This window comes from Glycine soja, chromosome 8, assembly GCF_004193775.1.
Source record: "Glycine soja cultivar W05 chromosome 8, ASM419377v2, whole genome shotgun sequence".
Lineage (NCBI taxonomy): Eukaryota > Viridiplantae > Streptophyta > Magnoliopsida > Fabales > Fabaceae > Glycine > Glycine soja.
Genome location: NC_041009.1, coordinates 20,912,382 through 20,936,858, shown reverse-complemented (window position 1 = coordinate 20,936,858; position 24,477 = coordinate 20,912,382). Strand labels below are relative to the sequence as shown.

At 34.8% G+C, this 24,477-nt stretch overlaps 1 protein-coding gene and 1 pseudogene across 1 annotated transcript; one reads left to right on the top strand and one right to left on the bottom strand.

The window, feature by feature from the left end:
* Nucleotides 1–2,704: 2,704 nt before the first annotated feature.
* LOC114424007 lies at nt 2,705–24,245 on the bottom strand (annotated as a pseudogene).
* Nucleotides 7,086–7,645, top strand: LOC114424627. The gene is made up of 2 exons (XM_028391492.1): nt 7,086–7,484; nt 7,592–7,645. Exons 1-2 carry the CDS (start codon nt 7,091–7,093, stop codon nt 7,624–7,626), a joined length of 429 nt encoding a protein of 142 aa, XP_028247293.1. The 5' UTR covers nt 7,086–7,090; the 3' UTR covers nt 7,627–7,645.
* Nucleotides 24,246–24,477: the final 232 nt, after the last annotated feature.

Genomic DNA, 24,477 nt, shown 5'->3' with positions numbered 1-24,477 from the left:
TTCCTTGACATGAAAATAATCATATTAAATTATGATATAATTTTTTAGTTATCATGTAGGTACTTAAATAAATTACAAACTTAAGACACTTGAACATGCTGTGAATTTTTTTGAAGTTCAATTTTTGTTTCATTGGAGGTTTTTTTTCCTTAAAACAAAAATAATAGAGCATACTAATAATAACAATTGAAAAACAAAAATGACAAAACTAATCATAATTTGAAAGATGTTGTACAACAGTCATGTCTTCTTCCATTTGAACCATTATAATCAGTTGTTCATCATGTGCAACATCTTCATTTTATTACAATATGTTGATTTGTTATTGGGGCTAGCTGGGTTACTGCTATGCTAAAAATTATCTAAAATTTGTATTGGAAAAAAACTCTTCTAGTAGTTGGATTCTGCTAACACCTTTAATACGTCTTCATTATTTTTCAACTTTGTTGTTTCATATTCGACTAATTTTTCATAATATTTTGTATGACTTGATTGTCGAAAGAAAAATTGTCTAACCATTTGAGATTAATGAATTCCATAAGAGAAAACCCCTAGAAGCGCAACTTGCTTGATGACATCCTTGAGAGTTTCACTGCTACATCCCAAGGGAATTTAAAATCTTATTAGGTTAGTCCCAATGAAAGAGTAACCCAAAAAATTGTCTTGTTGTAGTCTCTTTCACTTGCTGTTATAATACAACATTGCATCATGATTAGGAGTGATGGTGGATCGAAGTAGGTTGAGTATATCATTGGGTGTGTTGTTGATGGTACATAATAATTCTATAGGGCCAACAAGCGGATATTGCTTATTGCACATTAACTTGTGTGAACATCATCATCATTTTTCAACTACAAAGAATGAAATAAAGATTGTTGACCTGCATCTATGGACGATTGTCGGTAGTAGATTTCATGCACAAATTTGTCATTGATTAGTTTAAGGGTATGGTGCATTCTACTCTTAAGTGTTTCAAAAGAACACTCATTAGGAACTCGCATTGGTATCAGAGTAAGATACTGAAAATAAACATCAGTTTGGTTGTGTTTGATTGATCCATTTGGAAAAATGAATGCTAACTTCGAGTTAGTAATGGTCTGAGTGCTTGTTTTTCCAAAGAATGTCATAACATTGACATTAAATTTTGTTTATGAAGGTATGTCGTGTGGAAGTATATGGTTGTATTAAGAGTGTTTGGTGTTATTTATAGTTGTTTGAATATTTTTTCCGTTGATGTCTATTGGATTCTCATAAGGTTAGAATTGTCTTTCTAATAGAGGATTGTTTGGAATCCAATGTTAATTGAGACATGTCATTATTCCAATTTTGCTTTTATCGATATAATGCATAGTATTGTCAATTTCAACTGTGATTTTATCCTGCTATTTGGTGTACCCGTTCATTATCAGTTTCATACTTTAAATTTAAATTGTGAGTTGTCAATTCATTGTTAGTTTTGTCGGTGAAGCATCTATTGCTTTTTTCAGAGAATTGGGTAAATTAAGAAGTGTTGTCAATTTTGACTGTTATTTTACTCTGCTACTTGATGCACCAGTCCATTTAATGTGTTGCTCAATCTGCAGGTTAATAGGTCATTCAAAGAATAAGTGTCCTCACCGTCCTAGAAGTTCTAGTCAAGTAGTTTAATTTTCTTTTTTATTTACTATTATGTTATCAATGTATTTAATTTTGTTGCAAGTTATATGCTTTAATTAAATCACTCTATATATGTAAATTAGAAAAAATTATCTCATACGAGAATGCTTTTAGAAAGAATTTTTCAACGAGATTGTTTTTAGTTATTTTTCTTTAACTAAAGTGCTTTTAGGGATTTTCTCAATTTCTTATTTTCTTCAAGATATTATTTATATTTTTATTTGTAATCTCTATTTAAATATATTTTTAAATAAGTCATCAAGAGTTAAAAATAATTTTATATCACAATATGAAATATTTATCATAAATATAAAAGATAATTTATTTTATAATATTTTTTATCTCAGACCTTCGTTATAACATAATTTTATAAAATTATTTGTGTATTATAACTTTAATAATATAAAATAAATTATTATTATGTGCAAATACACATGTTAAAATACTATTTAGAATTAATTTATCCTTATTTTTATTTTCTAATTTTATTATTTTAAATTAATTTTATTTATTTATATTATTTTATTATCTTTTTAAAAAAATTCTTAAAAAGTACCCAAAAAAAAGAGAGAGAAAAACACCAAAAGTCCAAAAGGGATTGATTATCATTGCAACTTGGAACTAGCTAGCAATGTCATCTGAAGAAGTTCTGAAGGTTGTTTTCCCTTTCCTGGACGGTGTTGATCTTGCTTCTTGTATGGGTGTTTATAAGCCGTGGAAAGAATTAGCTAGCGGTGATTTCTTTTGGAAATGTTTGTGTGCCAAGAGATGGCCTTCAATCTGCAAGTGATCTAATCCTTCAACTTTAACCTACTACAACTTTTGTTGGGTGCACCTTTGAGATGGGGATTCACTTGCATTATAGAAACCATCATCATCCATAACTAAACATATAAAAAGGAAGAAAAGCACCAAAAGTCCAAAAGGGAAAAGGGATGTCGACGACTATTAAAACAGTGATCGAAACAAAGAGACATTATGCATGCTTTATGCCATATCGTTTCTGCATAAGAGTTGACATAGGTTCAACAATCCAAATATAATTCCTTCAAGATCGGTGAGGAATAAGACGATCAGGAAGGCCATTGGCAGGAATAGGCATGGGATTATAAGTGATTTTCCCATTAGGAATAAAATTTTCGCATTTGAACCTCTTCACTAAGTTGTGCATGAACACCAATAGTTCCATTCGCGCATACTCTTTTCCATGGCACATCCTTGGCCCTCCACCAAATGGCACACAAGTATAAGCTGGCCCAATCCTTTCATATCTACTCGGATCAAATTTCTCTGGCTCTGGGAAGTACTCGATTTTTGTGTGTTGAATTAGCACTCCAATACAACTGCATGACTAGGGGTGAGAATAGATCAGGCCGGCCTATAGGGGCCTACGACCTGACCTACATAAAGTCTGGTCTGAACTGACCTATTTAATTAAAAGGTTAGGCTTAGGCTTTTTTAAAAGCCTATTAAATTAAATAGACCAGGCTTGGGCTTATTAAAAAGCCTTATAAGCCTGATAGGCTGGCCTATATATATATATATATATATATATATATATATATATATATATATATATATATATATATATACTTATATTATTTTTTGGGTACCAATATATAATATTATTTTTTGGATACAATTATTTTTTTTTTAAACTATCAGACTTTGATTACACATTACTGTCCCATAACTTCTATTCCTATAATCAGGTAAAACTTTAATTACAATTTAGGTGTGAGTCATGTGCCCTTTTATATTCCTCATTATTTTGATTGACTTTCTTTTTTCTTTAACTTTCTTATTACGTTTCTAATACATAAAATATTAAATATTTATTATGAAGAAAGCTTTTAAAGAGGCTATCAGGCTAGACCAGACTTTTAAAAAGGTCAGGCCGAGCCAAAATAAAAGTCTTTGACAGACTATAGGTCAGACTCAGGCCTCAAAGATTCATTGTAGGCTAGGCTCAGGCCTTTCAAAGCCTGACCTAGCCTATTCCCACCCCTATGTATGACCAACAAAATAGTTTAAATAACAACTACAAAATTATCTTATGCACTACTACAATAAAAGCGTACTACATCGATTATTTGTGGCTTACAACACTGGTTATCGACCATCGTTGTATCAGGCGTCGTAGAAAGTGTAGACATCTACGACGATGGTTGTATTAAACCGTCGTAGAATATATAACATTCTAAGACGGGTTCCGGCCTAGGACCGTCTTAGAATGTGGTACATTCTAAAATGATCTTAAGGACAACATTCTAAGACGGTCTTAAAGACAACCGTCTTAGAATGTATTGTTTTTTTTAAATTAATTTCATTTTGTGTAGTCATCTTTATGCCAACTATATTACAATGATTGACACCAATACACTGCTACTTAAGTGTCACGTAATAATTGATAAAATCGTGTGACCATTCAACTAATGTGTAAGTATTATAACAATCATACATAAATTTCATTAAAATGAGACACCTCCTGTAATACAAGATCTTCTATTTTGTTAAAGGCATCTTTCTAGCTAGTAGATTAAAAAGCCATTACAAAATATATTAAAACTAAATTAAAATGTTCTTAGAATAATACGTTTCACATAAAAAAATATAGTTAATCAAATAAAAAAATTAAAATTATAATAATATAGCAAATGAATTACCTATGCAAGATATCGCAAAACTAAAGAAACTAATATTTTTATTATTCATCAATAATTTATATAATTTTAAACAAAGGTAATTAATAATCATAAGATCATAAAAGGATAAAATTTAAAAGCAACAAAAAAAGGTACTAGACCTGACGAAATTCACTTCCATGTGTAATCAGTAAAGAGTTATAATATTTGAGATAATAATCGGAAGTTTACCTTTGAGTTCATTGTCGGCCTGATCAAATTTTTCAACTTTATCCATATAGGATTTTATTTCCTTTTCAGCGTCTAGTTGTTCTACGAGTATACCTTTGCATGAAAATAATAGAAATAATCTTAGGAGTGTGTTTTGATGGTCTTTGACATAACTAAAATTAATAACTCAAATAAATGTTATGTTGGTGTTCCAACTCGGAAGTAGATTATTTTGAGTATATTAATGACTAAAAAATAACTGCTATGAAAAAAAATGACTAAAAATAGAAGTCATCATTAATGTTTTAAGACAATGTGGTTAATTTCATTGTGTATGGCAAGGTAATGATAAACTAGTCACCAGAAATACCTGACCAAAAAATGAAGGAAAATTATATACTATATGTGGGTATCTGTATGTTAAATTCAGAGTTTAGGAACATCTTAAAAAAAAATTTCACTGCTTTTGGTTCTTAAACTCGTGCATTTTCACAGGCTCAGAAAAAAAATTCTCACCTGGAAGCAAATTGAGCAGCAAGAGTCGTTGTATAATTTGAACATTTTACTTGGAATTAAATTGTTGAACAGGAAGCTTTTGAATGATATTCCAAGCCATCCCTTTGATTGTGATTCTTGACAATATCGTCATTGTAAATATCTGATTCTTCTCTGTAAGTTGTTGCATGTGTAATAATTCATGGTCATAACATTTTGAAATTTTGTAACTCTCATCAGTTTTGAAAGCCATTTTGAATGGTTGTTAATGGATGATAATGGCCAATAAAGAATTGTAACAACCAATAATGAGTGGTAATGGCTGATAAATGCATTCTTGATGGTAGAATGCCTATATAAGCACATGAATTTGGTCCCTGAGCTCATCCCTTCGAATTCAGTCTTATACACCATCTAGAGAGTGGAAGAGAGAGAGCTTGGAAGAACCAAAACAAGAAAATCTTCATAGCAATGGCTGGAGGTATGTTTTGATCTGTAATTTCCGCATTTTATTAATAACCTGTGTTTCTTTGTAGTTTGTAATATCACAGGTTAAAAGAGATTTGTTCTAACATTTGGTATCAGAGCAAGAATTGCCTCTGCCTTGTCCATTTTCGTTTTTCGGTATTTTCCGATTTGATTTTGTTTATGGTATGAAGGGCCTTGTTTCTTAAAAAATAAAATTAGAAATATGTATTTCGTTTGATTTCCTTAATTTTGGCTTTTGAATCGTGAAAAATGGTGTCCGAATGAATGAAAAACGAACGGGTCTGCGTATGGGTCGGGTTTGACCCGCTAAAGGTTGAAGATGATGAACAATGTTTTTAAAAAAAAAAAAAAAAAAAGACAAAAACTCCTACGTTTTGTGCTAGCTGGGTGTCGAACCCTTGACTCCAAGAACACTAATTTATGTGCAGACCACTAAACCAGTAAGGCTTTTTTGATATGTTGTCGTTTTTAATACATTATATACACATTGTGCTTTACAGTTTTTTGAATTTTGATTTAATTTATGCATGAATATATTCTAGAACATTTTATTCTATGCATATATATATGAAATCAAATGCATAATATTATATTTCAATTATAAAATTATATGAGAATCTTATTCATAATTATATTGTATCTTGATTTTGAAATGCAAAATACTATTTATTCTCATATAATAAATTTTTATGTCTAAGTGATCTTTATGATTTTGATTAATTATGGATTAGCCACAGCATCTATATTTGATTAAAATTATATATTAAGTTGGTTAAAGATCATATAAGGAATTAGACATAATATTATAATTAATTATACTTATATAATGAATTTTATCTCACAAGAATTTTTATTATATCTGTATAATTAATTGGGATAAAATGACGTATTATTTTTCATGATTTACCCACAGGCATCATGATGTATGTATAATTTGTCGATTTTATCATAAAGTAAAAATTTACGATAGAAATTAAATTATTTTCATATTGTACCCGTAAAGCATGAATATTAAGCAAATAATTTGATTATTCTATCATAAGGTTTAATTGTTTCTTATTGAATTAAAAATTTAGCCCACAGGCAATTTTTATGTCACAAGATTCAATTTTATGGTATGTTTACATTGGTAAAAGATACAATTAAGATTAGTATGCCTCAAATTTTGACATAAGCCTTTGAATTTTGCAGCTTCTCAAACTATTAATTTTTCTGATATTCAATGTGATGTTCCCGAACTCAAAGGAGATAACTATAAGATATGGAAGGAGAGAATTCTTTTACAATTGGGGTGGATGGACATAGATTATGCTATAAGGAAAGACGAACCACCTGCAATCACAAATGAAAGTAGCCCAGCTGACGTTGCGCTATATGAGCGATGGGAACGATCCAACCGGCTCAGCGTGATGTTCATTAAGACTAAAATCTCGGCTGGGATACGTGGTTCTGTTGACCAGCATGAAAAGGTCCGAGACTTGCTTAAGGCCATTGATGACCAGTTCATCACTTCAGATAAGACTTTAGCAAGCACCTTGATCATGAAGTTTTCTTCTCTTCGGCTCACCAGTGTGAAAGGTGAGCGTGAGTACATCATGAAAATGCGAGATATTTCAGCTCAACTTAAGAAACTAGAGGTTGATATGTCTGAGTCCTTCCTAGTGCATTTCATTTTGAACACCCTTCCGCATGAATATGGGCCATTTAAGATTTCCTACAACACACATAAAGATAAATGGTCTATCAATGAATTAATGACCATGTGTGTTCAGGAAGAAGAAAGGCTTGTACTGGAGATGGGTGAGAGTGCACTACTGACTACTGCTTATGGGAAGAACAAAGCAATTAAGTCTCAAGCTTATCAGAAGGGGAATGGTAAAATACCACCTCAAGCTGATATTAAGAAGGTGGCAAAGTGTTTCTTTTGCAAGAAGAAGGGACACATGAAAAAGAATTGCCCCGGATTCCAGAAATGGCTTGAGAAGAAAGGTAAATCAATCTCATTAGTATGTTATGAATCTAATATGGTTAGTGTTAATATTAACACCTGGTGGATTGATTCTGGATCTACTATTCATATTGCAAATTCTTTACAGGGTATGCAAAACCTAAGGAAACCAGTGGGAAGTGAGCAAAGCATTTTATCAGGCAATAATAAGCTAGGCTCACATGTAGAGGCCATTGGAACTTGCATTTTGACTTTAAGTAGTGGCTTTATTTTAAAATTAGAAAGGACTTTTTATGTACCAAGTTTTTCCCGAAACTTGATTTCTATTTCAAGGCTTGTACCGTTTGGATATTCCTTTAATTTCAAAGACACATCATTTGAGTTATTTTATAATTCTGAATGTGTTGGGAATGGTATATTGTCTGATGGTCTTTATCTTCTTGGTTTACAAAATAATGCCACTTATAGTTCTATGCATGTTCAAACTGGTATTAAAAGGTGTAATATTAATGAGAATTCCTCTATGTTATGGCACCGGAGATTAGGACATATCTCCATTGAGAGGATTAAAAGGTTAGTGAAAGATGGGGTACTCAATACTCTAGATTTTGCTGACTTTAAGACTTGTATGGACTGCATTAAGGGTAAGCAGACCAACATGTCTAAGAAAGGTGCTAATAGGAGTTCAAGCATATTAGAAATAATTCATACTGATATTTGTTGTCCAGATATGGATGCACATGGTCAGAAATATTTTATCACCTTTATAGATGATTATTCACGATATATGAATGTTTATTTGCTTCATAACAAATACGAAGCATTGGATGCCTTCAAAGTCTTTAAGGCTGAAGTTGAGAACCAATGTGGCAAGCAAATAAAAATAGTGAGATCAGATAGAGGTGGAGAATACTATGGCAGGTATACTGAGAATGGACAAGCACCTGGTCCCTTTGCAAAGTTCCTTCAAGAACATGGGATTGTTGCCCAATACACTATGCCTGGTTCTCCGAATCAGAATGGTGTGGCAGAAAGAAGGAACCGAACATTATTGGACATGGTGCGGAGTATGCTTAGCAACTCCAATCTTCCTAAATCCTTGTGGGCTGAAGCACTAAAGACGACAGCGTATATATTAAATCGTGTTCCAACCAAGGCTGTCCCAAAGACACCTTTTGAGTTATTTAAAGGTTGGAAACCGAGTTTGAAACATATGCGCGTTTGGGGTTGTCCGTCTGAGGTGAGAATATATAACCCACAAGAGAAGAAACTTGACCCGAGGACCATTAGTGGGTATTTCATTGGATATGCCGAAAGGTCTAAAGGTTATAGGTTTTATTGTCCACATCATATTACTAGGATTGTGGAATCAAGAAATGCCAAATTTATTGAAAATGATTTGATCAGTGGGAGTGATCAATTGAGGGACTTAGGTTCTGAAATTGATTATATAGAATCTCAACCTTCCACGTCAAATGAAAGATTGGTTGTAATTCATACCCCTCAAGTTCAAAGGGATGATGAACAACACATGATTGGCATTCCACAAACTGTTGTTGATAATCCAGTAGATCAAGTTGATCATCAAATTCATGAAAATGATGAACAACCAGTTGAACAACATGATCCCCAAGAAAATGTTGATGCAACATTAAGGAGGTCTACTAGAGTAAGAAAATCAGTTATTCCTAGTGATTATATTGTATATTTGCAAGAATCTGACTATAATATTGGAGCTGAAAATGATCCTGAAACTTTTGATCAAGCCATGAGTTGTAAAGAGTCAAATTTATGGTATGATGCCATGAAGGATGAGATGAGTTCCATTCAGAGTAACAAAGTTTGGAACCTTGTAGAGTTGCCTAATGGGGCGAAGGCCATTGGATGTAAATGGGTCTTTAAGACCAAAAAGGATTCATTAGGCAACATTGAGAGATACAAGGCAAGACTTGTTGCTAAGGGATTTACTCAAAAGGAAGGAATAGATTACAAAGAGACTTTTTCTCCAGTATCTAAGAAAGATTCTCTTCGTATAATCTTGGCATTAGTTGCTCATTTTGACCTTGAGTTGCAACAAATGGATGTGAAAACAGCTTTTCTTAATGGTGATTTAGAGGAGGAGGTTTATATGAAACAACCTGAAGGTTTCTCCTCTAATAGTGGTGAGCATTTGGTTTGCAAGCTTAATAAATCTATATATGGTTTAAAACAAGCTTCCCGTCAGTGGTACCTTAAGTTTCATGGGATAATTTCTTCATTTGGTTTTGATGAAAATCCCATGGATCAATGCATATACCACAAGGTTAGTGGGAGTAAAATATGCTTTCTTGTTTTATATGTAGATGATATTTTACTTGCAGCCAATGATCGGGGTTTGCTACATGAGGTGAAACAATTTCTCTCTAAGAATTTTGACATGAAGGATATGGGTGATGCATCTTATGTCATCGGCATTAAGATTCATAGAGATAGATCTCGAGGTATTTTGGGTCTATCACAGGAAACCTATATTAACAAAATTCTAGAGAGATTTCGGATGAAAGATTGTTCACCAAGTGTTGCTCCCATTGTGAAGGGTGATAGGTTTAATTTGAACCAATGTCCAAAGAATGACTTTGAGAGGGAACAAATGAAAAACATTCCTTATGCTTCAGTTGTTGGAAGCCTCATGTATGCTCAAGTATGCACAAGGCCTGACATTGCTTTTGCAGTTGGAATGTTAGGAAGATATCAGAGTAATCCAGGTATTGACCACTGGAGAGCTGCTAAGAAAGTGTTGAGGTACCTTCAAGGGACCAAAGATTACATGCTTATGTATAGACAGACAGACAATCTAGATGCGATTGGTTATTCAGACTCAGACTTTGCTGGTTGTGTTGACTCTCGTAGATCAACATCTGGGTACATTTTCATGATGGCTGGTGGAGCTATTTCATGGAGGAGTGTTAAGCAGTCTTTGACTGCTACTTCTACCATGGAAGCTGAGTTTGTCTCTTGTTTTGAGGCTACATCACATGGTGTATGGCTTAAAAGTTTCATTTCTGGGCTGAAGATAATTGATACTATTTCAAGGCCTTTAAGAATTTTTTGCGATAACTCAGCTGCTGTCTTTATGGCTAAGAATAACAAAAGTGGAAGTCAAAGTAAGCACATCGACATTAAGTACTTAGCCATTAGAGAAAGAGTAAAAGACAAGAAAGTGGTCATTGAGCATATAAGCACTGAGTTGATGATCGCTGATCCTTTAACTAAAGGCATGCCACCGTTTAAATTTAAGGATCATGTAGAAAGAATGGGACTTGGTTCCAATTTATGATTGTATACATATATGTAAAAATTGAAACTTTTATATTATGATATTTTCTCATATTTTGGTGCACATTGATTTATTTGAGAAAAATTATGTTTTGGACCAAGAATAAACATTGAGTTTATTCATGAAGTTTTATTACCACTTTAAGTATACTGCTTGGGAAATTGAGTATATTGTAATACATAGATGATATTACTCGTTATAAGAGGAACTATCACTATGATTCATATATTCATTTCTTAAGAAGATTGAGCATTAAGTCAAAATGTTTGGACCAAGTGGGAGAATGTAATAATTCATGGTCATAACATTTTGAAATTTTGTAACGCTCATCAGTTTTGAAAGCCATTTTGAATGGTTGTTAATGGATGATAATGGCCAATAAAGAATTGTAACAACCAATAATGAGTGGTAATGGCTGATAAATGCATTCTTGATGGTAGAATGCCTATATAAGCACATGAATTTGGTCCCTGAGCTCATCCCTTCGAATTCAGTCTTATACACCATCTAGAGAGTGGAAGAGAGAGAGCTTGGAAGAACCAAAACAAGAAAATCTTCATAGCAATGGCTGGAGGTATGTTTTGATCTGTAATTTCCGCATTTTATTAATAACCTGTGTTTCTTTGTAGTTTGTAATATCACAGGTTAAAAGAGATTTGTTCTAACAGCATGTGCACTGATCTGAAAAAAAATAATTTAATCAAAGCTTTGTTATCATATCAAGAACTCTAATGGGGCCTATTGATTTGACATTTATATAAGTTTTGTCTACTTATCCTTACATGACATTGATAGACTTGTGCAACAGCTGGACATATCCATTCCACAAATAGCTTTCCATTTAATAAACTTCTCAACAGGGCAACCTGCATATCAACATCAAATTTAAGAGTTCATAAATGGGAGGATGTTATTGCTAGTTGGCATAAGCCTAATACATTGATTCTATGATATATATTTTTAGGATTTTTTTAAGTTGTTATTTTTAGAATATGTTGAGAAAATCTTTTTTTTGTTATCTTCATTTCATGTTTCATAAATAATTTCTTAAGTATCACATATGTACTTTATTTAGACTTCATTTCAAGTTTCACTATATTCTAAAATGTTACTTTAATTATTATAATTTTTAAAACATATCTTTAAGTCAAATATTTGCTTAAACAAACAAAATGTGTTAAGAACCACTTGTGCTGCACAAAAATGACTCCCTTTATACTTGGCAATGGCTTCATATACTACCATCGCTGTTACCTGAGTAAACGCATGACAAAAAACTCATTGATGATGGATATCTGTAAGACTAAGTCTATGACCATCAACTATCAGTATCTAGCTGTTAGAGACAACAACTCTCAAGAAAGTAGACAACAATATTGGTTAACAAGATAGCAGTGTATTTAATTATATTGTGCTCAAAGAACCTTGTAATCCCAAAGCCACATTGTATTCAGGTTAAGCCGAGTTGACCACTTAAGTGGTCAAAACTCCCTTACTGCCTTTTTTTTTTTACTCGTGAAACTCAACCAAGATCTTGCATTGTGTTTGGTTTGAGGGAAATAGAGAGGGATTTTTTTAATTTTACCCTAATTAAAAAATTTAGAGAAGGGGAAATAAGGGGGGCCAAAAATCCCACTCCTCCTATTTTAATCTCATTTAATATTGGGAGATTTGGAAAGAAGGAAAATGGTTTATAACTTCTAGATTGTATCACATAATTGGCCTAAGATCCTTACATCTCATCCCCCATTAATATTTATGAAGGCATTATAGTATATTACTCATATTTTTCCTCCCCGCACATGCAAACCAAACAAGGGAACCATTGCATCAAACTTGAAGCTAGAGTTACAAAATATCAACAAGACATGTACACTATACAGAATATTACTCAATTCAATAGAGATAACAAGTTCACACCAATTTGTTAATCACTCAAACAAATGCAGAGTTCTGTCAAAAGTTTACCTGCCAAAGGCATATGTTTGTACCACACAGAGCTGCAAGTATCCAAGTGTAACACCAACCATTGCAATGAAACATGGGAAGTGTCCAAAGATACACAGCTCCTTCAGTCATTCCCCAAATAAGAGCTCCACTCAGAGACATGAGATAGGCTCCACGGTGATGTAAAACCACACCCTTCGGACTAGCAGTGGTACCGGATGTGTAACCCAATGAATTGCTCTGCCACTCATCCTCTGGGGGTTTCCATGCATATTCTGGATCTCCACTCTGGAGAAAATCCTCATAATCAACGGCTCCTTTGCCCAGAGCATATTTAAGTGCCTTAGTGGTATGAACCCTCATGGCACAAGGGCTGACTTAGGATCGTCTAGGATTAAACCTTGATGGAAAATACGGAAATTGATTAAGGAAAGGATGGAAAATAAGGCGGTTAATTTCATGGGTCTTAATAAAGTGGTTCTTGGCATAAAATGGATGAATGGGATGGTAAAATGTAGGTTAAGTGGTGGCTGGACAGAAATATAGAAATGACAATAACTGAAGCTACATGGCTCCAAATGAGATGATTCCAAAACGAGGTGAAAGGTCTCGTTTTGAAATTCAATTTAGGCTCAAGAATCACTTAATTTGAGTGCGTAAAACGGGAGTTATGGCCACGAGATAATTCTGGGCAGAGGTGGATTTTCTGGAATTGTGGTTTGAAAGAACAAGGGTGAAGATGAAAGGAAGGAAAGAATCACTCTTTCCAGTGAGGGCAACACACAAAGGTTGTGAAAGTCCTTTGATACGGCCATGGTGTTCTTGAATCACTCAAGAATTTAGGAGAATCACTCTCACTAAGATAAAAGAGATAAACTCTAATTTTCTGAATAAAACTCAACTTGTGTTTATTGATAAAATGGTTCAGCTTATATAGAAGCTTTACAGCAGATTTTAGTAATGACCCACTAACCTAGAATTAAAATAACTTAATGCCATTAACCTAGGGAATTAAAAAAAACTTAATGGCTGAGTGTAACTGAAATTGTGGCAACCAAAAGTCACCCCCAACAGCCAACAAGTCAGCCACCATTTGGTCTCCCAAAAGACTGATGCCTAGGTTGCCAATTGGGCCCTTATTACAACTTGAACTAAACCTAACTAAAGCCCTTTTAGTTGATTAACCCAAAACATATTTTTGGTCAGCCAACTTTACAAGGATTGGGCCATTATTTAGACAAACTAAACACTCTAAAATTGAGACAAAGTGGTGTCATTTAGTCCTCCTCCATTTGGGCCATGATACAACTCACAACCTTGGACTTTTCTCCTTGAAACTTGGGCTTGTATTCAAATAGTATGGACAACACTTGTTGAAGAGCTTCCTTGGCTTTCCTTGCTCTAGCCCTTGTCATAGGTCCTCCAAGTCCTTCAAGTGGATCCTTGCCCTTGCTCTTGATCATGTCCTCATCATTCTCTCCCTCTTGAGAAGGATTTGTCCTCAAATCGGATTCTCCATCTGCATCAAAAAGAGATAAATCAGAGACATTGAAGGTGGAACTAACATTATACTCACCGGGCAGCTCAACTTTGTAAGCATTGTCATTGATTCTTTCAAGCACTTGAAATGGTCCATCTCCCCTTGGTTGAAGCTTTGATTTCCTTTGTTCTGGAAACCTTTCTTTTCTCATGTGCACCCAAACCCAATCTCCGGGTTCGAAGACAACCTTCTTTCTCCCTTTGTTGGCTTGCTTAGCATAGCTTTTATTTTTCCTCTCAATTTGATCTTTGACTCTCTCATGAAGCTTCTTCACATAGTCCGCCTTTGCTTGACCTTCTTTATGCTTAAAAACAGAAACATTAGGCATAGGCAAAAGATCAAGAGGAGTTAGTAGGTTAAAACCATAAACAACTTCAAAAGGAGAACAATTAGTGGTGCTATGAACAGCTCTATTGTAAGCAAATTCAACATGGGGTAAACAAGCTTCCCAAGTTTTTAAGTTCTTCCTCAAAACTGTCCTAAGCAAAGTTCCCAAAGTCCTATTAACAACTTCCGTTTGCCCATCGGTTTGTGGGTGATAAGTGGTTGAAAATAACAATTTAGTGCCCAACTTGCTCCACAAAGTCCTCCAAAAATGGCTTAGGAACTTAGAGTCCCTATCACTAACAATGCTCCTTAGCAAACCATGGAGTCTCACAATCTCCTTGAAAAACAAATCAGCCACTTGGGAAGCATCATCAATTTTTTTTACATGGAATAAAATGAGCCATTTTAGAAAACCTATCAACAACCACAAAAATGGAATCTCTACCATTGCTTGTTTTTGGCAGCCCCAAAACAAAATCCATGGATAAATCAATCCAAGGATACTCCAGAATTGGCAATGGAGTATACAATCCATGAGGCTTTACCTTAGACTTTGCCTTTTTTCATACAATGCAATGTTCACAAAATTTCTGCACATCCTTTTTCATATGAGGCCAATAAAAATGTTCTTGTAATTTTTCTAGAGTCTTTTGGACCCCAAAATGCCCCATTAAACCTCCTTCATGTGCTTCACAAACAAGCAAATTTCTAGTAGAACATTTAGGCACACACAATTTGTTTTCTTTGAAAAGAAAGCCTTCATGTCTAAAGAAACCATTTTCTGAAAAATTTTCACAATTTTTAAAAATTTCTCCAAAAGTTTCATCATTTTCATACATGCTTTTCAAACATTCAAGACCAATCAATTTTGTTTCAAGCATAGAAAGTAATGCATGATGCCGAGAAAGAGCATCGACTACAATATTACCTTTTCCCTTTTTATTTTTGATAACATAAGGGAATTGCTCTAGGAATTCCACCCACTTCGCATGCCTTTTGTTAAGCTTGCCTTGCCCCTTGATATATTTGAGGGACTCATGGTCACTATAAATGACAAATTCCTTGGGATAAAGGTAGTGTTGCCATGTTTTCAAAGCCCGTACTAAGGCATACAACTCCTTATCATAAGTTGAATAGTTAAGGGTAGGACCACTTAACTTTTCACTAAAATAAGCAATTGGATGACCTTCTTGCATCAACACAGCCCCAATCCCAACATTTGAAGCATCACACTCAATTTCAAAAGATTTTTGAATGTTTGGCAACGCAAGTATGGGGGCATTAGTTAGCTTTTGCTTAAGAACATTGAAAGATTCTTCTTGTTTCTCTCCCCATTTGAAACCAACATTTTTCTTGAGCACTTCATTGAGAGGTGCTGCCAATGTGCTAAAATCCTTCACAAATCGTCTATAAAAACTTGCTAAGCCATGAAAACTCCTCACCTCGGTCACGGACTTAGGTGTAGGCCATTCTTGAATGGCCCTAACCTTCTCCTCATCAACTTGCACTCCTTTTGAACTCACAACAAAACCAAGAAACACAACATGGTTAGTACAAAAGATGCATTTTTCAAGATTGGCATACAATTGTTCTTCTCTAAGCACAGTCAAGACAGATTTTAAATGATCAATATGCAAATCAAGTGAAGTGCTATAGATAAGAATATCATCAAAGTACACCACAACGAACTTTCCTATGAACTCTCTCAAGATATGGTTCATTAGTCTCACGAAAGTGCTAGGAGCGTTAGTTAGGCCAAAAGGCATAACCAACCATTCATACAAACCATATTTTGTTTTAAAAGCAATTTTCCATTCATCCCCTTCTCTAATCCTAATTTGATTGTATCCACTTTTTAAATCGATTTTAGAGAAGTAACATGCACCATGCAATTCATCAAGCAAATCATCAAGCCTAGGTATAGGATGCCTATATTTAATGGTGATGTTATTAAGGGCTCTACAATCGGAACACATGCGCCATGTCCCATCCTTTTTAGGGACCAAAATCACTGGGACAGCACAAGGACTCATACTATCTCTTACCCAACCTTTGCTAATGAGTTCATCCACTTGTCTTTGAATCTCTTTGGTTTCTTGTGGATTACTTCTATAGGCTGGCCTATTGGGCAAAGAAGCTCCCGGAATGAGATCGATTTGATGCTCAATTCCCCTCAAAGGTGGTAGTCCACTTGGCACATTTGGTGGAAACATGTCTTGAAAATCCTGCAAAAGAGTTTTAACACTAGAAGGCACTTCAAAATCATCAAAAGTGTTAGTGGTCAAAATCTGATTTTTGCAAAACAAGATATATAGTGACTGTTTAGCACGACACAACCTTTTGACCTCACTTTTTGTGGCTAAATAACTCTCCCTCACTTCAAGTGTTTCACTCTTCTTTTGTTCACTCTTTTTCCTCTCAAGTGTTTCCCTCTTTTTCTCACTCTCAAGTGTTTTGCTCACTTTTTCTTTTTCTCTTTTCTCTTGAAGAAGTTTTTCTCTCATTTTCTTTTGATCCTCACACACTTCTTGTGGACTCAATGGCTTGAGCACAATCTTTTTGTCTTGGTGCATGAAAGAGATCTTGTTGGTGTAACCGTCATGATTGGCTCTTTTATCAAATTGCCATGGTCTCCCCAAAAGTAAGTGACTGGCCTCCATAGGAACAACATCACAAAGTACCTTATCATTGTATTTCCCAATGGAAACGTCCACTTCCACTTGCTGCCTCACTTGCACCTCCCCATCCTTACTAAGCCATTGAAGTTTGTATGGCCTAGGATGTGGTTTAGTAGCTAAATTTAGCTTTGACACTAATCTAGCACTAGCCACATTGGTGCAACTACCTCCATCAATGATCACCATGCACACCTTGCCATTGATTAAACATCTAGTGTGAAAGATGTTTTCTCTTTGGCTCTCCTCCTCATGCTTCAATTGACCACCAAGTAACCGCCTAATCATCAACAAATCTCCCTCCGGAGTCTCCTCTTCCTCTACGTACTCACTCTCCTTTTCCTCTTCAACATCAGATTCACTTATATATTCTCCATCTCTAAGAACCATGGACCTTTTGTTAGGGCACTCATAAGCATAGTGTCCTAGGCCTTGGCACTTGAAACACTTCACATCTCTACTCCTTTTAGAGGGTTCCTCTTGGGACTTTGAGCGAGTTTTTGATGGGATAGGTGAGGAACTAGTACTAGAAGTAGCAGCCCCATCTTTCTTACCTTTGTCTTTCCAACTAGAAGAACCAAAGTTGGTAAAACTCCTCTTAGCCACTCCTTTCCTTTTTAATTGTTGCTCTACTTGGATTGCTTTGTGAAGCAAATCATCCATTTCAACAAACTCCTGCAGCTCAACAATATCACGGATATCATTAGTCAAACCATTAAGAAATCGAGCCATAGTTACCTCCTTATCTTCTTCAATATTTGCTTGAATCATGAGCACATCCATTTCCTTGAAATACTCCTCAACCCCCTTGTTGCCTTGGGTTAGTTTTTGGAGCTTGAATTTCAAGTCCCTTGAGTAACTAGCCGGCACATATTGCTTCCTCATGATCTTTTTCATCTCCATCCATGTATCAACCATTGGCTCTTCATTTCTTGCTCTCTCCTTTTGTAGCTTGTTCCACCACACAAGGGCATAGTCGGAAAATTCCGTGGCGGCAAGCTTCACCTTTTTGTCCTCCTCATAGTTGTTGCATGAGAATACATGCTCTATTTTCATCTCCCACTCCAAGTAGGCCTCCAGATCATTCTTTCCTTTAAATGGAGGAATGTTGAGTTTAATACCATCAATTTGGTTTTGTCTAGGAACACCATCATTCCCTCTTCTCCTCCTTTCTTCTTCATTATGATCTCTATTCTCCATTTGATCCAACCTCTCATGGAGCGCATCATCTCGTTGTTTCATTAACCTCTCCAAATGTTGCATCAAAGCTTGCATTTGGAATTGCGAAAGCCCCACTCCATCATTAGGATTAGTACCTGACATCTCAAACAAACAAATCAAACGTAACAAGACAATTATAGTTGCTGTTTGAATACCTCACCCACTCAAGTGTATCACACAATTATGGCTTTTCTCTAATGAAACACTCTTGCCTTTTACCACTCTAATTCCCCTTGAGTTCTTAGGCAATTCAAGAGATTATGGCCACAACAAAGAACAATTCACCAATATGTGTAAGGTAAGGCTAGAGAGACAAGGAAAAGGTTAACCAAGAAAAAGGCTAACAATGTTTTTAGGCACATATGAAGGAAATAAAATTCAGAATTTAGGAATTCAAGTAACAATCCTTCATGCAACCAATATATTACCTTAAAGAGATTTTTTTTAAAGTTCTTCAAGCATGAACCATTCAGCCCAATTTTTTTTTTTAATTTTTCTTATACGAAATTCTGCTTCTTTTTTTTTTTTTTTACAACAAAGAGATCAAAAGGCTTAACTTTTGCAATGGTTCAGCCTAAAATATATGAATAAGAAGGTAATATAAATGGCAAAGAGAATAAAGAAGGATGTTACCCAATATTTCCAGCAAAGGAAGTGTTGATCCTAGAACCGGAGCTCTGATACCAAATGGTATGAACCCTCATGGCACAAGGGCTGACTTAGGATCGTCTAGGATTAAACCTTGATGGAAAATACGGAAATTGATTAAGGAAAGGATGGAAAATAAGGTGGTTAATTTTGTGGGTCTTAATAAAGTGGTTCTTGGCATAAAATGGATGAATGGGATGGTAAAATGTAGGTTAAGTGGTGGCTGGACAGAAATATAGAAATGGCAATAACTGAAGCTACAGGGCTCCAAATGAGATGATTCCAAAACGACGTGAAAGGTCTCGTTTTGAAATTCAATTTAGGCTCAAGAATCACTTAATTTGAGTGCGTAAAACGAGAGTTATGGCCACGAGATAATTCTGGGCAGAGGTGGATTTTCTGGAATTGTGGTTTGAAAGAACAAGGGTGAAGATGAAAGGAAGGAAAGAATCACTCTTTCCAGTGAGGGCAACACACAAAGGTTGTGAAAGTCCTTTGATACGGCCAGGGTGTTCTTGAATCACTCAAGAATTTAGGAGAATCACTCTCACTAAGATAAAAGAGATAAACTCTAATTTTCTGAATAAAACTCAACTTGTGTTTATTGATAAAATGGTTCAGCTTATATAGAAGCTTTACAGCAGATTTTAGTAATGACCCACTAACCTAGAATTAAAATAACTTAATGCCATTAACCTAGGGAATTAAAAAAAACTTAATGGCTGAGTGTAACTGAAATTGTGGCAACCAAAAGTCACCCCCAACAGCCAACAAGTCAGCCACCATTTGGTCTCCCAAAAGACTGATGCCTAGGTTGCCAATTGGGCCCTTATTACAACTTGAACTAAACCTAACTAAAGCCCTTTTAGTTGATTAACCCAAAACATATTTTTGGTCAGCCAACTTTACAAGGATTGGGCCATTATTTAGACAAACTAAACACTCTAAAATTGAGACAAAGTGGTGTCATTTAGTCCTCCTCCATTTGGGCCATGATACAACTCACAACCTTGGACTTTTCTCCTTGAAACTTGGGCTTGTATTCAAATAGTATGGACAACACTTGTTGAAGAGCTTCCTTGGCTTTCCTTGCTCTAGCCCTTGTCATAGGTCCTCCAAGTCCTTCAAGTGGATCCTTGCCCTTGCTCTTGGTCATGTCCTCATCACTTAGGTCGCAATTTTCATCACCAATGACTATTAAAAATGGAGGGCTGAAGGTTTTGGCCTTCTCAAACCATATTTTCAAAGCTTCTTTTGCTAAAGAAAAGAACTCTTGGTCAACTATTACTACTGCAGCTGTGCAATGGCCAAGAAGAAAAGCTATTGTGGATGCATTTAGCCTAATATTATGAGGGTTCAACAAAACCCTTGCCATTGGAATCCCAAAGTAAGCTTCATAAAGAGCTAGAATATTAGGTGTAATTACAGCAACCTGTTCAAAGTAGTATCAGAAAATTATACAATACATTAGCATTGCATCACCATATTTCAGCACTGAGCCAAAATAACAAAACTAAATTAGAGTGAAGCATGAACACACTATACAACAAAAAACAATATTCATATCATCACGATTGAGTTTTTATAATTTCCAAAACTAAGTTCTACACAATAACAGAAAGTGGTTCATCACAAGCAGCAACGTTTAGCAATTCTAGTGCTGCAATGGCCCTTGTATGGCCTTTGATAGCTCCTGCAATTATCCCCATTATGGACCCTCTTGTACCAAAGATCAAACATTACTACTTACAACACCATAGAATGTATTATTTTCCGATGTTTCTATGATAAAGGTTGCATGGAGGAGAAGGAGATCAAGAATGACACTAGAGGAAAACGGTTAAAGAGAATCTCACCATAAATAATATTTCTGAAGATTTAGTCTTTAATTGAGGAGAATCTCACCATAACGATCAAGAATCTCACCATAAATAAACGGTTAAGGAGAATCTTACCATAAATAATTCTCACCTGCAATTATTTGTTGCAGTGCATTTCGACCTTTAAGACGACAGTGGTGGTGGTGTCTTCATTCTCCTTGTTGTTGCCGTTTCTGCCGCCATTCTTCTTCTTCTACAACATCATCAACACAACACACACTTTAACAAATTAAGTATTAACATGTGAAGAACAAAATCAAAGCAGGGAGTGAGAGTTACCGTGCCCATTGTGATTGTGTTGAGAGAGAGAGAGAGAGAGTTACTAGCATGGGCATGACAACCCTCCTCCATGTTCCACACTACCATGCTCAGGCCTAACCCCGTGCCTCTCCATCATAACAGATTTGCTTCTGATCCTTCGCGGGATTGGGTCTTAGGGTTTCTACCCAATGAGAGAGACGATGCCGCAAGTGAGAGAGAGAGATGATGCACGAGGGAGGGCTTCACTAAGGGGAACTAAGCACTTCAACAGAGGGCTTCACACGCGAGGGAGCTCTTCACTGAGGGAAGGCAAACTTGTTGACAGAGGGCGACCGCGAAAGTTTGAGAGATCGAGCTCAAGAGTTCGAGAGATCGTGGAAGTTTTGTTGGTTGCACATGGACCACTCTTGGGCTTTTAAATTCAATTGAGATAGCGATGGATTTTTAATAAAAGTTGTCGTAATTTTTATGACCAACACACATTCTAAGGCGGTTTTCAATAACCGTCTTAGAATGTGCATCGTAAAGGACTTTTTCAGTAAAATAAATACAAAAATGTCACCGTCTTGTTTTCTAAGGCGGTTTCAAAAAAACCGTTGTAGAATGGTTGTCGTAAAAGCACACACTCCTAGTGCCTCATATTAGTATTCAATCATTGCATATGTATTATAGCTAGCACATGGTTTTTAGGTTTTTTTTTAGTAAAATGAAAATAATAAGGAATGTTCTTGTTACAAAAGTAAAACATATACATATATACAAATTTTTCATGTTATGAGCAAAGACAAAAGATCAAGTATTTGTTTTGTAAGAGGATATTTTTAAGCATTGACGTTTAGCTAAATTCTAGCTAAAGTAGTAAAGTCAAACGTTTCAAACCATAAATGCAGAAGAAAATTGGGCGGGGGGGGGGGGGGGGGGGAATATCATTATGTGTACATGTGAGTCTGCTTGTACATTTGGCAAAAATTCTGACATAATTTACCTTCCAGTCTTTTGGAATTGAGAATCCATTAAAGACAAAGTCTTCCACAGCCTCCCTAAAAGCTCCTTGGGCTTGAGGGGTAAGCCTTATTACTTCACAAGCTACGTTCCATAAATATTTCATCTTCCGGATGTCATCCCAATTCAACAACTCTCATGGAGCTTTGGATTTTGCAATTGCCATTTGTTCTGAACAAATTACAAGATAGAGAAAACAAACAATTTTATAAGAGTTTAATATAATTTTTTTATACAGTCATGCATTATTAAGAAGAGTTATTTTTTGGGTCAAAGATTTTTATTTCTATAACTTTGTTGTCCTATAAATTAAAACTAACAGATAAATCACCTTGGAAAGCTATGCTTTGAGGACATGGCATGCTCTGTGATTATAATGAATGGTTATTTGGGTTTGTGGTATTTATTAATTTTTTACAGTGATACATGACACTCTTCCATATCTTTTATTTTTTTGGTCATATTATATTATTTATTATATTTATTTTTATCTATTTTTTAAGGTACTAAATAGACTAAGGTGCATTATTATTTTTAAGGTTTAAAACCCAGAATTAAAATTGAGCTTCGCTGGGATTTTTTATAAACAAATGCAAACATGTCTTTTGAACAAATAAAAAATAAAGTATATACTATGATACACCTTTACATTTTATTTATATTTTTAAATAAAATAACCTATTGAAATAATTTTTTCTTGTGTTGTAGTTTTAGCATGTTTAATGTTTAAAATTGTATATAAGATATGTATCTAGCTACAGACTGTTTTTTAAGAATGAGATGATTAAATTTAGTTCATACAAATATAAAGATGATTAAAACTTTTAAAATAAATTATATTGATCACTATGGAGGTTTTGGATAATTATACAAGCATTGCTTGTTTTTTAACCATCTTAGTCACATCCTTTATAGGGAATATTAGTGTAAAATATGAAAATAAGTTTTGGAATAAGTGAAAATATTGGGATTGAGAGTATCACTTTACTTTCCAAAAGTGAAGTGAGTGGTGGGAGAAGAATTAATTGAGTATTAAACAAAAATCCAATAATATACCTCCTCATTATATTAAAAGAGATGATAGAGGTCACGTACCTTGATAGACATTTTCATAAATATTTTGAGGGAGCACAGCAAGGTATTTGACAATGAAAGTGCAAATAGTACTTGTGGTTTCATGATTGCTATAATTCCTGCGTTCTCCTGATTTAAAGGTTCTGCCAATTTTTCCACTTGATTCAAATCACCAATGCTTATGAACACACGACTTGCCACCCCAGAGGTGTATACCTGTAGTACTGAGCGTCTCGGTGAACATAATAAAATAGATAAATACACCAAATGAAATAATAAATACATTCATGTAAGCAGGGACAAATGAAAAATGTACAGAGGTTCCGGTTTCTAAAACAAATTAGAATCATATATAACTACTTTCTCTTTTACCTAGTCTTTACTGTACGTATTTTCTTCTTATCTCTTTCCTCCTTTTCATTTGCAACACTTATCATATTTCTTATTTTCTTTATCTACCTTTTCTTATTTCATCCTCTCTAGCCTGTCGCATTATGTTAGGAATTCAGAACAAGGACCTAGAATTGGAGGTCTAGGAAGCCTCCAAAGCACAAAGGAGAATTGAAAGAAAGTTTATACTTAGTTTCTACCTTCTTACTTGATACAGGTATTTATAAGCATCATATAGGATGTTTGTGTGTAAGATACTACAATAATTGAATTGCAAAAAAAAAAAATAACAAAAAGGTATAACGGAAAGGAAAATGGCATACAATAGGTAGAAAACATCTTCTAGCTAGCCAATGCTATCAAGCCAACTCAACAACCAATAACTGAATCTATTAAATGAAATCCTTTAGATGCCTTGGTGGATTGATCTTCCTTTTGGGCCTATCATTCATGCCTATGCCTATAGTATCTTGTTGAGCCATTATTCCCTTCCTAACATCCCTTATGCCATTGAAAAACATCTTGTCTTCAAGGTGATAGTTATTGTCAAGCTGCCAACTAAGCACCAAGTTCAAACCCTTCACTATATATACATATATTAAGAACAATAAGCACCACAGCTACAACCCATGACATGTAGGAAAAGGTTGTTAATTTCTATATATGAGAAACATATCTCTTCCACAAGTCTCCTAGTAATAAGATAGGAACAAGTCCACCTAGTGCTTGTTGTGTCTTCTCAAATGGAAGCTT

Excerpts from the sequence above, each read along its gene's own strand:
- LOC114424627 (XM_028391492.1), top strand. The coding sequence starts at position 7,091 with ATGAAAATGCGAGATATTTCAGCTCAACTTAAGAAACTAGAGGTTGAT. Across the intron at positions 7,485-7,591 it reads GAAATGGCTTGAGAAGAAAG|GGTATGCAAAACCTAAGGAA; the intron begins GTAAATCAATCT and ends AATTCTTTACAG.